The 12,552-nt window shown below is 43.1% G+C and overlaps 1 protein-coding gene across 1 annotated transcript in view; it reads left to right on the forward strand.

Annotated features, from left to right (window-relative positions):
* Positions 1-582: 582 nt before the first annotated feature.
* Positions 583-12,552, forward strand: part of SPEN (spen family transcriptional repressor) — an 81,326-nt gene continuing 69,356 nt past the window's right edge. Inside the window, exon 1 of the mRNA XM_065893708.1 lies at positions 583-665. Coding sequence (XP_065749780.1) covers positions 583-665 — 83 coding nt within the window. The remainder of the gene's footprint in view (positions 666-12,552) is intronic.

Here is a 12,552-nt window from a genome sequence, read left to right on the forward strand (position 1 = left end):
TGCAAGCGCGGGGCCCCAGGCCTGACACGGCGCCCGCCCTAACAGAGTGCTGCGCGCCTGCGCACCGGGACCAAGCGCGCGAGCGTTCCTTCCTGGCCCTGCGTTCCTCCCTCCCCCGCGCGCCTGCGCATCGGCTGGGAGGAACTCGGCGTCTCAGCCTCGGCGGGCTGTCGGGAGGCTGCGCGCGCGCCCGAGGTGAGGGAGGCGGGTCGCGCGCGCCGGTGGGAAGCGTCCGGCTGCCACAGCGCCAGCTCCGTCGTAGTCGCTGCCGCCCGGGTCTCGCTCGCCCCTCCTACCCGCTCCCCCTCCCGCCGCCTCCCGAGCGCATGCGCCGCCGGAGCGCGGGGGTCGGCTTCGGGTGTGTGGTGGCGGCAGAGCGGAGCTGCGAGGCCCGAGAGTCAGAACCTGGGGGAGAGGGATGGTCTCTGCACGGGGGGGAGCCGGAGGAGCCGCCGCCGCTGCCGACGCCACCGCCGCAGCCGCCGCCGCCGCCGCCTCGGCGCCCGCCTCCCGGCGCTGACGGGCTCGTACGAAGCCGGCGAGGGGGAACCAGCACCAGCGGTCGCCGGCACACCGCCCAGCATGGTCCGGGAAACCAGGCACCTCTGGGTGGGCAACTTACCGGAGAATGTGCGGGAAGAGAAGATCATCGAGCATTTCAAACGGTGAGTGACATGAGGCCCGGGGCCGCGCTCTCTCCTCGGGCGCCGCTGGCCCCTCCGGCCCGTTGCCGGCCCCTCCCCGTGCGCGGAACTGGTGAGGAGACCGGGGCCAGACCCACGGACGGGTGCGGGAGGCGCCCGGCTGCCTGGCCGCTGCTCGGCCCGTGTCGCGGCGTTGGGCCTCGGGCCTCGGCGGAGCGGGCCCGGCTGCCGCCCTCTCCGTTCCCAATAAGGAGGCGGCTGTCTCTCGGCCTCCGCGAAGCCGGCGCCGGGAGGGTGCCCTCAGGCTGGCCAGCCGGCGGTGGGGTCGCGTCCTAGCGCGCCGCTACCACGGCTCCGAGCAGCCGCCCCCGCCGGCCCGGCAAATGCGGCGGAACCGAGCCGCCGACGGGCTGGGACCCGAACCCCTACCCCGCCCCGACAGCCCCCGGCCCGGCCGACTCCAGAGTCCCGCAGCAACTCGCGCTCCTCACCCTGCGGACGCGTGGACATGTCTGACCTAGAGAGGGTTTTGTGGGGAAAGGAAAGGTTATACAAAAACAAAAGTCTTGGTAGGTATCGTAGGGATATTTCGGAACTGGGAAGACCCTGCTGGATTTTAGGGACCTCTCACGGAAGGTTCACAGACCTAGAAGCGAAATGGAAATGGCAAACGCAAATGTTTTGATTTCTTCCTCTTGTTTATGTGGGGTCTGGTGGGGGGTGGTGTCTGAAAATAAGTTGGTGCGTCTGTTTCGGCTCTTTTCGCCTTCCTCCAGCGCTCTGGGGTCCCTGGATGAGGAGGGTGGTGGGGACCGAGTGCTCGCAGAGGAGGAGCCACCTCATGTAGCAGAGTCCCCACCGCGCTGTGCTCCCAGCCTCGGGAATCTCCGCTGCTGTGGCCGCGCCGGCGTTAACACCGCAGAGCCTTTTTTAAAAGGATGGTGTTTCCCTCCCACCCAGGATTCCTAAATCAGTGGTTAAAAAATGCATGCCTTTTCAGATTAGAAGATGTAGCTCTTTTAAAAAAAGATGTAGCTTTTAAAAACGTGCTTCCCAGAATATTTTTTTTTGTTCATAGCGGAGTAGGAATGAATGTTCTTATTACATTTTACTTATTTAGTAGCTTTTACCGTTTGATTTTGTTTTGTGAAATCTATGTGGGTCATAGCTGATAGAGCCCTCCATGTGAAATACTGAAAATGACGGTTTACTTACATTGGTGTAAATTGAGAAGGACTGTAGCAGATATGTGATTGCCCTCGAAAATTACTGTTTCTTGCGATATTAAAGACTGCGGAAGGTTTTAAGTTTGGTATACTCTAAATTCCTCTTACTATCTAGTGAGTGAAGGGGAAATTATGGAGCGCCCTTATTAGTGAGTCACCATGGGAAAAAGAGATTGCGTCGCTTGCTCTTAAGCAGCTTGCATAAGGAAATGGAAGCAGAGGCAGCGGAGCTCCGCTCTTTCAAATGGAGGATCATTGATTCTGTTGGTGGTTGCTGTTACTGGGGTATTAAACCTTCACCGCTGGAGCGCGCGTCTGCGCGTGTCCGCGTGTGAAAAGGAGCCTGGAATAGTGAGGCCGTTCATAACCCACTAAAGCTGTCTTCGTTAGGACTGGGGGAGGCGCGCTTCCAGGCACTCCCGGTGTTTACTACGTTGTGCTGAGAAATCAGGCAGCGGGAAGGCAGGAGCAAAAACTCGCCTCTGTCCCCTGTGACAAAGGGGAGATCTCGGGCTCAGTGGGGAAACAGATGGGAACTCTCCGTGGCGCTGCTCCACCCCTTACCCCATATGGAGGCCCCAGATCTTCAGTGTTTTGGTGGAAAAATCATTTAGGTGCAGATTATTGGACTGGAAAAGCCACTTAGATGTGCTCACTTTTATCTCCTTGTGGACCTTCTCTGTAGGTGTCTGCCTGGGAAATTCGTATGCACCGACGTGCAAACACGTGCATTGCAGCATTTGCTTTGCCCCCTCAGTATCATGTGGCCAGACGTGTCATTTCGCATTATGCAGATTCTAGAGACACTGTATGCCTATCGCGGGGAGTTTGACCCCTCTGCAAGATGAGGGGTTAGAGAGGAAAGAGGAAATCGTCCGAGGGAGTTTTGGAAGGTTTTTTAAGTGGATGGTGCTGCCGGCCGGCTTGTGTGAATGACTTTCTAAAATGGCGGCCAGGACCCACTTTAAGTGGGAATCAGCAGAGCAGATCTCAGAATGCACAGAGGGAGGAGCGGGCAGAGGATGCGAGCTGCCTTGGAAAGCGGCGGTCTGGAGGAACGTTGCTGTGTTAAAGAGGGCTTAGCTGGCACATTGCTCACGACTGCATTTAAAGGAGTGTGTTACGTATTGCAGAGCAAAAGCAGATGCTATTGATAAGATTATCTTAAAACTAAGTAGACCTAGTGTCCCTGAAATTCCTTTATTTTAAATGCAACTTTTGAAAATTTTAAACAAGTTTGCTTAGTTCTTTGGGTAGATGGTGCATTCTTAGTGGGTTTAAAGAGTGTAAAAAGGTTTACAGAGAAAAATCTCCTCTTTACCCCGACCCTGGGAATTCCAGTTCCCACTCTCCCCTTCCCATCTCCACCCCCTAACAGGTAATTTCTATTTCTGGCTTCTTGTGTATCCTTAAAACGGGTACAAGAAATGTTCTTGCTGATCCAGCTGTGAAGCTAAATGGACTTTGTTTGGAGAAATTCAAGGTCTTTTCTCCTTATTGTAGAAAATGTTTTGTAAAGTGTGTGGTTGCTACCGGGAGGAAAACTAAATGTGAATAATTTAAGTGAAAGGGATAAAACAGTGCTTGTACCAGAATGAGAGTTCTGCAAGAAAATTTAAGAACATCCAATTCTGATGTCTTTTAGAAATCATAATGAGAAAAACCATGCAATACCTATACTAAAACTGAGGTTGAAGTGCCTACTTTTACCGTTTTCCCTAGCTGATTTCAACATTAATAACTGTTTTACAGGATTAAGAGGTGTACACTGGGAATACATTATATAAAATGTTTTCAAAATGAATGTTCTCGTAACGGTGATTAGGCTTTTGTAGTAAGTATTTGGATTAAAAAAATGATTAAATGAGGCAGCTTTGGGAGCAGGGCAGTTTAAGAGGCATTTGGGATGGGGGAGGGTCAGAGCCAATTCTTTTATTTATATTTTGATTAGTGCTTTTGCTAGAAAATAGGTTGAGGGAAGGTTGCTGATTTGGCTTTTTTTTTCCCCTCTGTGCCAAAGAAAGAGCAAACCTTTAAAATGTAATCAGAACATTTTCAAAATTTGGCTTTACCTTCTTGCAATAAGAATAATCTGTTGTGCTCATGATTTTAACAGCATTCAATATGCTGATTGAAAAGAATTAAATGAGTATTTCTGAATCAGATTTAGTTAACAAAGATCCATTGCAGGGACTGAATTTGCACAATAGAGAAAGTCCTTTTCTTTGTATGGTATGTTAGCTGGATTGAAGGGGGAAGGGAGGAGTTATACAACAATTGGTCGCTGTCTTAGTTGTTAGAGGGAGAGAGGTGTGTGCAAAGGCGACTCCCTGAATTAGAATGAACAAATGAATAGAACCCTTTAAAGGACATAAAAGTCTCTGTATCTTATTTTCAGGTTTGAAGTAAATCACATATTCAGGTTCTTCCCATCCATTCTCCAGTTCTAGAGAATAAGTTAAAGATCACACAGAGGTTGAGCAAGGTAGCAGCTCATGTAAAAATTTTGTCAAAGAATGAAACTCATTTAAAAGTGTTTTGTTTTCTTAACTTTATTTTATCTTGCTGCGGTCACTTTCTTTAACCTCTTTATTGGAGTATAATTGCTTTACAATGCTGTGTTAGTGTCTGCTTTATAACAAAGTGAATCAGCTATACATATACATATATCCGCATATCTTCTCCCTCATTTTGCTAACTTTACATGTCCAATCATAATAGTTTTCCTGAGTTTAAATAGCTGGAATATATGTTATGTTACATGACTTTGGTTTACTTCTGGGACCCAATATGAAGTATTGTGGTAAAGTTTCCTTGCCCTTACATACTCCTATAACTAGAGATACTTTTAGACTTAAACAAATTTGACTCCCTAGCCCGCATCACTGCTACATGGTTTATTCTTTTGAGCTGGGCCAGTTTCTTTGAAGAAACACCTTTGTTTTTGAATGTTATAATTTTGAATACCTATTTTCATGACAGGCTTTTTGAACATTAAAAAAAGTAAAGTAAAATAATTTTACACTTATCTTGAGAAATAGCATTAGAAACTAATACAGAATACTTGTGATGTTGTATTTTATTTCCTGAGTTAGAATGCTTCTGGCAGATTGGAGGGAAACATAGGGTTCAGTGCCAAGAAGAATGATGGTGTTTGCCTTGTATAGAGGGCACCTTTTCCCAACTGCCTTTCTTGTGGACTCTTGATTGCTCAGGCGTTGTATTGTTTGGTATACTTATGAAGAGATTTCGGGCTTGATTTAGGAGACATTTTTAATCCTGTACGCACCAGTGGTTTGGAAAGACTTGTATAGAAGTTATAGAGATAGTGGTAATGTGGAAGTTTTTCCAAATATTCTTCCAAGTCTCATTTTCCTCTTAGTTTGAAATTTTGCCTAAATTAAAAAAAAATTGAAATGTTTCATGAAAACTAGCATATTCCAGTTGGAGACTATATATTTTTTTGCTTTTACTTTTAAGACTCCCTAGTGTTTGAGCTGTTTTTAACTAGTCACAGTATTTAGAGTAAACACTGTAGGCTGAAAAATACCTTGAGTATGTATATTCATTCAGATCGTGCTCCTGAATGTTGATATTGGATGATTTGAAATAAATAGTTGTTCAACTTTAAACTGACATATTAGTCTGCTGAACAAGGAGACTAAATAACGTAACACTTTTCTATAATTCAATTTCTAACCTTTACTGTTTGTTTTGTTTAATGTTTTCTTTATTATTATATGTCTTACAGCCACTCAAAAATTTTTAAAAATTTTCTTTCTTTTCTTTTCTTTTATATTTTGGCTGCGTTGGGTCTTCGTTGTTGCTCCCGGGCTTTCTCTAGTTGCGGCAGGCGGGGGCTACTCTTTGTTGCAGTGCGTGGGCTTCTCATTGTAGTGGTTTCTCTTGTTGTGGAGCATGGGCTGTAGGTGCGCGGGCTTCAGTAGTTGTGGCACGCGGGCTCAGTAGTTGTGGTTCACGGGCTCTAGAGCCCAGGCTCAGTAGTTGTGGCGCACGGGCTTAGTTGGTCCGCGGCATGTGGGATCTTTCCGGACCAGTGCTTGAACCCGTGTCCCCTGTATTGGCAGGCAGATTCTTAACCACTGCGCCACCAGGGAAGCCCACTACCCATATTTTGGATGAAAATAGCATACTCTATTGTGGAAACCGATTAGGATGTTTAATCAATTTATTAGAAATTATATAATTTTGTGTGCTGTCTAGCTGGTTTTTTGTGTGTGGAAATACGCTTTGCAGTGAAAAGATGTTCTTGGTATGATGTTAAAGTATTGCAACATTCTGATTTTTCCCCCTACATGTGTCACTGTCTGCCAAGTTGAAAATTATAAACATCTAAAAAAACCCCACAACGGGATGTCTCTATAAAACCCTAACTTAAATTCGGTGAATTTTTGGATTTAATTACTTAGGATTTCATTTTGAGTATAGGGATGAATTGAAATCTAACATGTTTAAAGATTTTTATTATATAAGAACTGCTCCACCTCTTACAGCTAAGGAATATTTCTGGGAAAATTCAAATGGAAGATACCTATTATTGCTTGTGTTATGCACTTGGTGCTAGATTTTTAGTCCAGCATTAAACTCTGGGGGTATGTGTATGTCTTTGTATCTTTGTATTAGATGCTGAGTTTGGGTTACATTGACAAATGAAATTAAGGTTTTTCTGTTTATATCTTGTATTGGCTTTGTTACATTCTTATCATGTTTACACACAGTATATGTACTTTTACATATAATACATTTATAGTTTATTTGATTCTTAAAATTGACTCTAATCTTTTAGAAAAATACCCCATCATTTTATTCCTTTGATTAAAAAACTAGGGGCTTCCCTGGTGGCGCAGTGGTTGAGAGTCCGCCTGCCGATGCAGGGGACACGGGTTCGTGCCCCGGTCCAGGAAGATCCCACATGCCGCGGAGCGGCTGCGCCCGTGAGCCATGGCCGCTGAGCCTGCGCGTCCGGAGCCTGTGCTCTGCAACGGGAGACGCCACAACAGTGAGAGGCCTGTGTACCGCAAAAAACAAACAAACAAAAAACCAAAAAACTAGGATATTTTTACTCAAAAACACTTTGTATTTTACAACTATATTGGATGTATAGTGATTTGCATCTTTTGTAAGTCAGTAAATTGGTAGGTGGTGGATTTTTGTTTCAACCGTTAATTTTTAAAATTTATGCTGTCTGCAATAAAGGCTCTTTTTCACTCAAGATACTTTTATTCTTTATTTTTAAAATTTTTTAATTTTTATGTTTTGGCCACGTGACACAGCATGCAGGATCTTAGTTCCCCGACCAGAGATCGAACCCATGCCCCCTGCAGTGGAAGCAAGGAACCCTAACTACTGGATTGCCAGGATATTCCCCACTTAAGATTATTTAAGTAACCTCGGATGAAAAGAAAAAAGATTTAAAAAGTTTATCACTTTATTATGTCAAAAGGGTGTTAGAATGAAAACTATTACTATTTAGACCAGAATTTAGGAGGAGGTACTTAAATTTGGATAGGAAAATAGTATGTCTTTATTTTCACTAACTTCTTAATCAGAATTTAGCATTTCCATCAATTATAACTATATTGTGGTGTAGTACCAACATGGTAGTATTAGTAGTACCTGTGATGATTTCACCACCAACGCCAGTCAGATGTATTTTCATATTTTACATTACAGTTGTTGCAGATATTTCATTTATGCTCATCACAACTTGGAAATGACAATAGCTATTAGACCTGCTGTTAAATACTTATATTTAATGCATCAATAAAGATGCATATATATATTACTGTATGATCAATCTGTGTTGTAGATATACTTTTAAACTTTACCTTGGAGAATTTTGAACATACACAAAAGTAGAAGAATAGTAAATAAATCTCATGTACCCATTGTTCAGCCCCAATGACCATCAACCAGAACGTATTCTGCCTTACGAGGAAAAAAGCAGAGGAGGGGATGGAGAGTAAATGCGGGTGGGAGTGACGAGGAAGGCCTCTTTGAAAATATGGCATTTGATACACAGGAATGAAGGCCTATCCATGCACGTAGATCCACTTCTCACCTTCCTATGTGTTTGTTTGTTGTTTTTCATTTAAAATTTATTTTGAAATAGTTCAGGAAAAGTGCAAAGAATTCCCACATTCCCTTCACACAAATTCCTCAGTTGTTAGCATTTTGCCACATTTGCTCCATTACCTTCTCTTGTCTTTTCCTGGCATGACATCCTTAAATTCTCCAGTGTATATCTCCCCAAAACTGCATTGCACCATACAGTATTTTCGGCAAGGAAATCAACATTGGTATAGCACTATTACTCAATCCATAGACCTCATTCAAATGATGCCAGCCATCCCAACAATGTCCCTCTTTCCTTTTTGGTCCAGGATCCTAGCCGGTACATGTTGTCTGTCTGGAACAGTTTCTTACCCAAATTCTCATGTGCCTGATAGTCTTAAAGAGCACAACTCTTTTTTTATTTTTAATTAATTAATTTATTTTTGCGTTGGGTCTTCATTGCTGCGTGCGGGCTTTCTCTAGTTGTGGCAAGTGGGGGCTACTCTTCTTTGCGGTGTGCGGGCTTCTCACTGCGGTGGCTTCTCTTGTTGCGGAGCACGGACTCTAGGTATGCAGGCTCAGTAGCTGTGGCTCGCGGGCTCTAGAGCGCAGGCTCAGTAGCTGTGGCTCGCGGGCTCTAGAGCACAGGCTCAGTAGTTGTGGCACACGGGCTTAGTTGCTCCGCGGCATGTGGGATATTCCCAGACCAGGGCTCGAACCCGTGTCCCCTGCATTGGCAGGCGGATTCTTAACCACTGAGCCACCAGGGAAGCCCAAGAGCATAGTTCTTTCATTCTGCAGGCTGACCCTCTACCCAGGTCTGTCCAGTATTACCTCATGACCAGATCAGGTCTTGCAATCTTGGCAGGAATACCAGAGAAATGATTCTGTGCTTTTTCAGAATATGGAGACAGTATTGGATCCATCCCACCAGTGGTGATGTTAACTTTGATCACCTAGTAAAGTTAGTGTGTTCACCGTTTTCCCCCCTTTATTTGATTAGCATTTTATGGAGAGATATTCCAGTATTGCACTGATAGTCTTTTCCATCATCAACCCTAAAGCCAGTAGTCTTAGCAGCTATTGATAACTTTTTGTAAAAATATTTATTTATTCATTTATTTTTGGCTGCATCGTGTCTTAGTTGCGGCATGCGGAATCTTTCGTTGCAGCATGCGGGCTTCTCTCTCTAGTTTTGGTGCACGGGCTCAGTAGTTGTGGCGCACGGGCTTAGTTGCCCTGTGGCATGTGGGATCTTAGTTCCCCGACCAGGGATCAAACCCACATCCCCTGCATTGGAAGGCAGACTCTTAACCACTGGACCCCCAGGGTAGTCCCCCATTGATAACGCTTGACTGTATTATATACTGCTGTGATTGTTGCCAAATGAGCATCTATTAATTGTTATTTCTTATACATTTATTCTGTAGGTAAGAATTTTCCATAATTTGATTTGGAAATATATATACACACACGCATATATATGATTTCCATTTTTTTCAATGGGTTTTAATTCAGGACTTGCTTATTTTGATACCCAAATCATTCTAGATTTGACCAGTGGGCACTCCTTCAAACTGGCTACTGTGTCCTTTTGATATCTCCGCACTACTCTTTTAAGCATTTCTTTATTTCTGGCAACAACAAAGGCTCATCTTGTATTTTCCCTTTCCCAGTCCTGTAATCAGCCATTCTCCAAGAGACTCTGGTTCCTTTTAGGGAGGGATGGTATTTAGAAACCCACGATCTGGGTGCACAGTTTACCCATTGCTGCAGAGCTAAGAGGATATGTATTGTGTGTGTACACATGTATATATGTTTACATGTATATATAATACATATATCTCTATATATTTTGAAACTATGTTCACACGTTTCAATACATGAGGATTCTTTCTAACCTCCCCATTTCCATGTTTATAAATCCCTTCTCAGACAGTGAGAAACTTCTTATTATTCTCAATATATTTACTTATTTGCCCAGTGTGTTCTTAGTGTAACTAATAGGCCAACCACTCTGCCTCCCCCACCGCTGCCTGCCACCTCTGGGCACCTCACGCCTGCTGCCTCTGCGTCAAATCACCTCCCTCTTGGCTTTTCTCGTTGGAAACCAACATTGTGGGGGAGGTGGAAGGCAAGGCAAGAAAAGGAAGGTGGGGCTGGAAATGACTTGCATGTTTTTGTCTTCAGTTTTTTCTCTCATAGGAGACAACTTGTGGATGAATGAATTACCTGCCTCTGGTACCATTTGTAAGCAGATTTCGAGCTACCCCACTTTTAAAATTTTAGTTTTGGTTCTACTTCGACCACTGACTTTATGACATGAGGTTAATTACAGGATCAGTATGAGCTGTATTATATGCTGAGTCATTCAGAAGAGGGGCTAGTAAGAAGGGAGTTTGTTTTTTAGGTATCATCATTGCTCCATTTATTTGGGCGTCAGTCACTCACTTTGTGTAGTATCTCAGCAAAATCTTGCCCTCACCCCACTTCCCCCCAGGCTTATTGACCTCAACCTTATTTCTTTTTTTGTTTGTTTTAACTTAAAATTTTTAATACTAATTTTAAATTAATAAGTTTTAATTAATTTAATTCTTAACTGAAGTGTAACTGACATATAACATTATATTGGTTTCAGGTGTACAACGTAATGATCTGGTATTTGTATATATTGCAAAATGATCACCACAGTGAGTCTAGTTAACATTCCTCACCATACATAGGTACAAAAAACGTTTTTTTTCCTTGTGATATGTACTTTCAAGATTTACTCTCTTAAAGTACTTTCAAGGTTTACTCTCTTAGGAACTTTCACATATGCAGTACAATATTAACTGTAGTCACTGTGCTGTACATTATATCCCCATGACTTATTCATTTTATAATTGGAAGTTTTTATCTTTTGAGCCCTTTCATTCCACCCGTCACTCCAACCCCCAACCACCAATCTGTTTTCTGTATCAATGACTTTTCTTTTTAAGATTCCACATATAAGTGAGATCTTATGGTATTTGTCTTTCTCTAACTTATTTCACTTAGCATAATGCTCTCAAGGTTTATCCATGTTGTTGCAAATGGCAAGATTTCCTTCTTTTTTACGGCTGAATAGTATTCCATTGTGTGCGCGTCTGTGTGTGTGTGCGTGCGCGCACACAACATGTGCACACACCACATATGCCACATGTTCTTTATCCATCCATCAATCCCTGGACACAGGTTGTTTCTGTATCTTGGCTTTGGTAAATAAAATGCTGCAATGAACATGGAGATGCATATCTTTTCAAATTGGTGTTTTCCATTTCCTTGGTTATGTACCCAGAAGTGGAATTGCTGTGTCATATGGTAATTCTATTTTTAACTTTTTGAGTCACCTCCATACTGCTTTCCATAGTGGCTGCATCACCTTTTTTTTTCTGCTCCCTCTACACTACTCTTCACCCCTGACCAGAGTTCCTTAATGAATTAAAATCTTATTCCTTTGCACAAGCCCTACAATGTGTATAGTTGGTATTATTTTGAAGTAGATCCCAGACATCTTATTTAATCCACAAGTATTTCAGTGTTTATCTCTAGAAGATCAGAACTGTTTAAAGATATTCAGCAATACTATGGTATATCCTTATTTCAAATACCCAGTCAGTGTTTTCAAATATCCAGCCAGTACTCGAATTTGTAATTGTTTTAAGAATCTTTTTTTTTTTTTTTACTCAGGCTCTAAATAAGGTACATAAGATATATTTTAAAATTTTTATTGAGGTATAATTTGCATACAGTAAAATGTACCTATTTCAATGTTGAGTTTGTTGAATTTTGAGAAATGTAGGCATCCTTGTAATCACCACCACCACAGTCAGGATACCACAGTTTATTTACTTACTGATGGACATGGGACTATTTCAGCCTTTTTTTTTTTTTTTTTTTTTCCGATACGCGGGCCTCTCACTGTTGTGGTCTCTCCCGTTGCGGAGCACAGGCTCCGGACGCGCAGGCTCAGCGGCCATGGCTTACGGGCCCAGCGGCTCCACGGCATGTGGGATCTTCCTGGACCGGGGCACGAACCCGTGTCCCCTGCATCGGCAGGCGGACTCTCAACCACTGCGCCACCAGGGAAGCCCTATTTCAGCCTTTTTTAATCCATAGGTTTTAATCTCTCTCTCTGCTTACAACTTAATTTGTTGGAAACCAAGTTGTAGAGTTTCTCAGTGTGTGTTTTGCTGATTACATGCCTGTCCTGTGGTATACATTAACATCACCTTTTGTCCTGTATTTCCTGTATGTTCAAAAGTTGATAATTGTATTTCAGTATAATTGGTTTCTTTGTAATTCGTGCATTTTACTTGATTAATTTAATAATAGTCCGAGAAAGGGTTTATAGGTTTCACTGGCTGTCAAAGCAGTCCGTGGAAAAAAGTGTAAGAAATATTGGTTTAGGCAAACCATTATGTTAAGAATAGAATGCTAGCAGTATATTTAAGTACTTAACTTTAGCTTTGACATAAAAAGGTTGAGGTTAAAAAGTTAAGAATCACCGAAAAACTTTAAGACTAGTAAACAAAACAAAGATAGTGTCCTGTGAATAGCTTTATTTTTCCCCTCCTCTTTTTCGT

This window comes from Phocoena phocoena, chromosome 1 (assembly GCF_963924675.1).
Source record: "Phocoena phocoena chromosome 1, mPhoPho1.1, whole genome shotgun sequence".
NCBI lineage: Eukaryota > Metazoa > Chordata > Mammalia > Artiodactyla > Phocoenidae > Phocoena > Phocoena phocoena.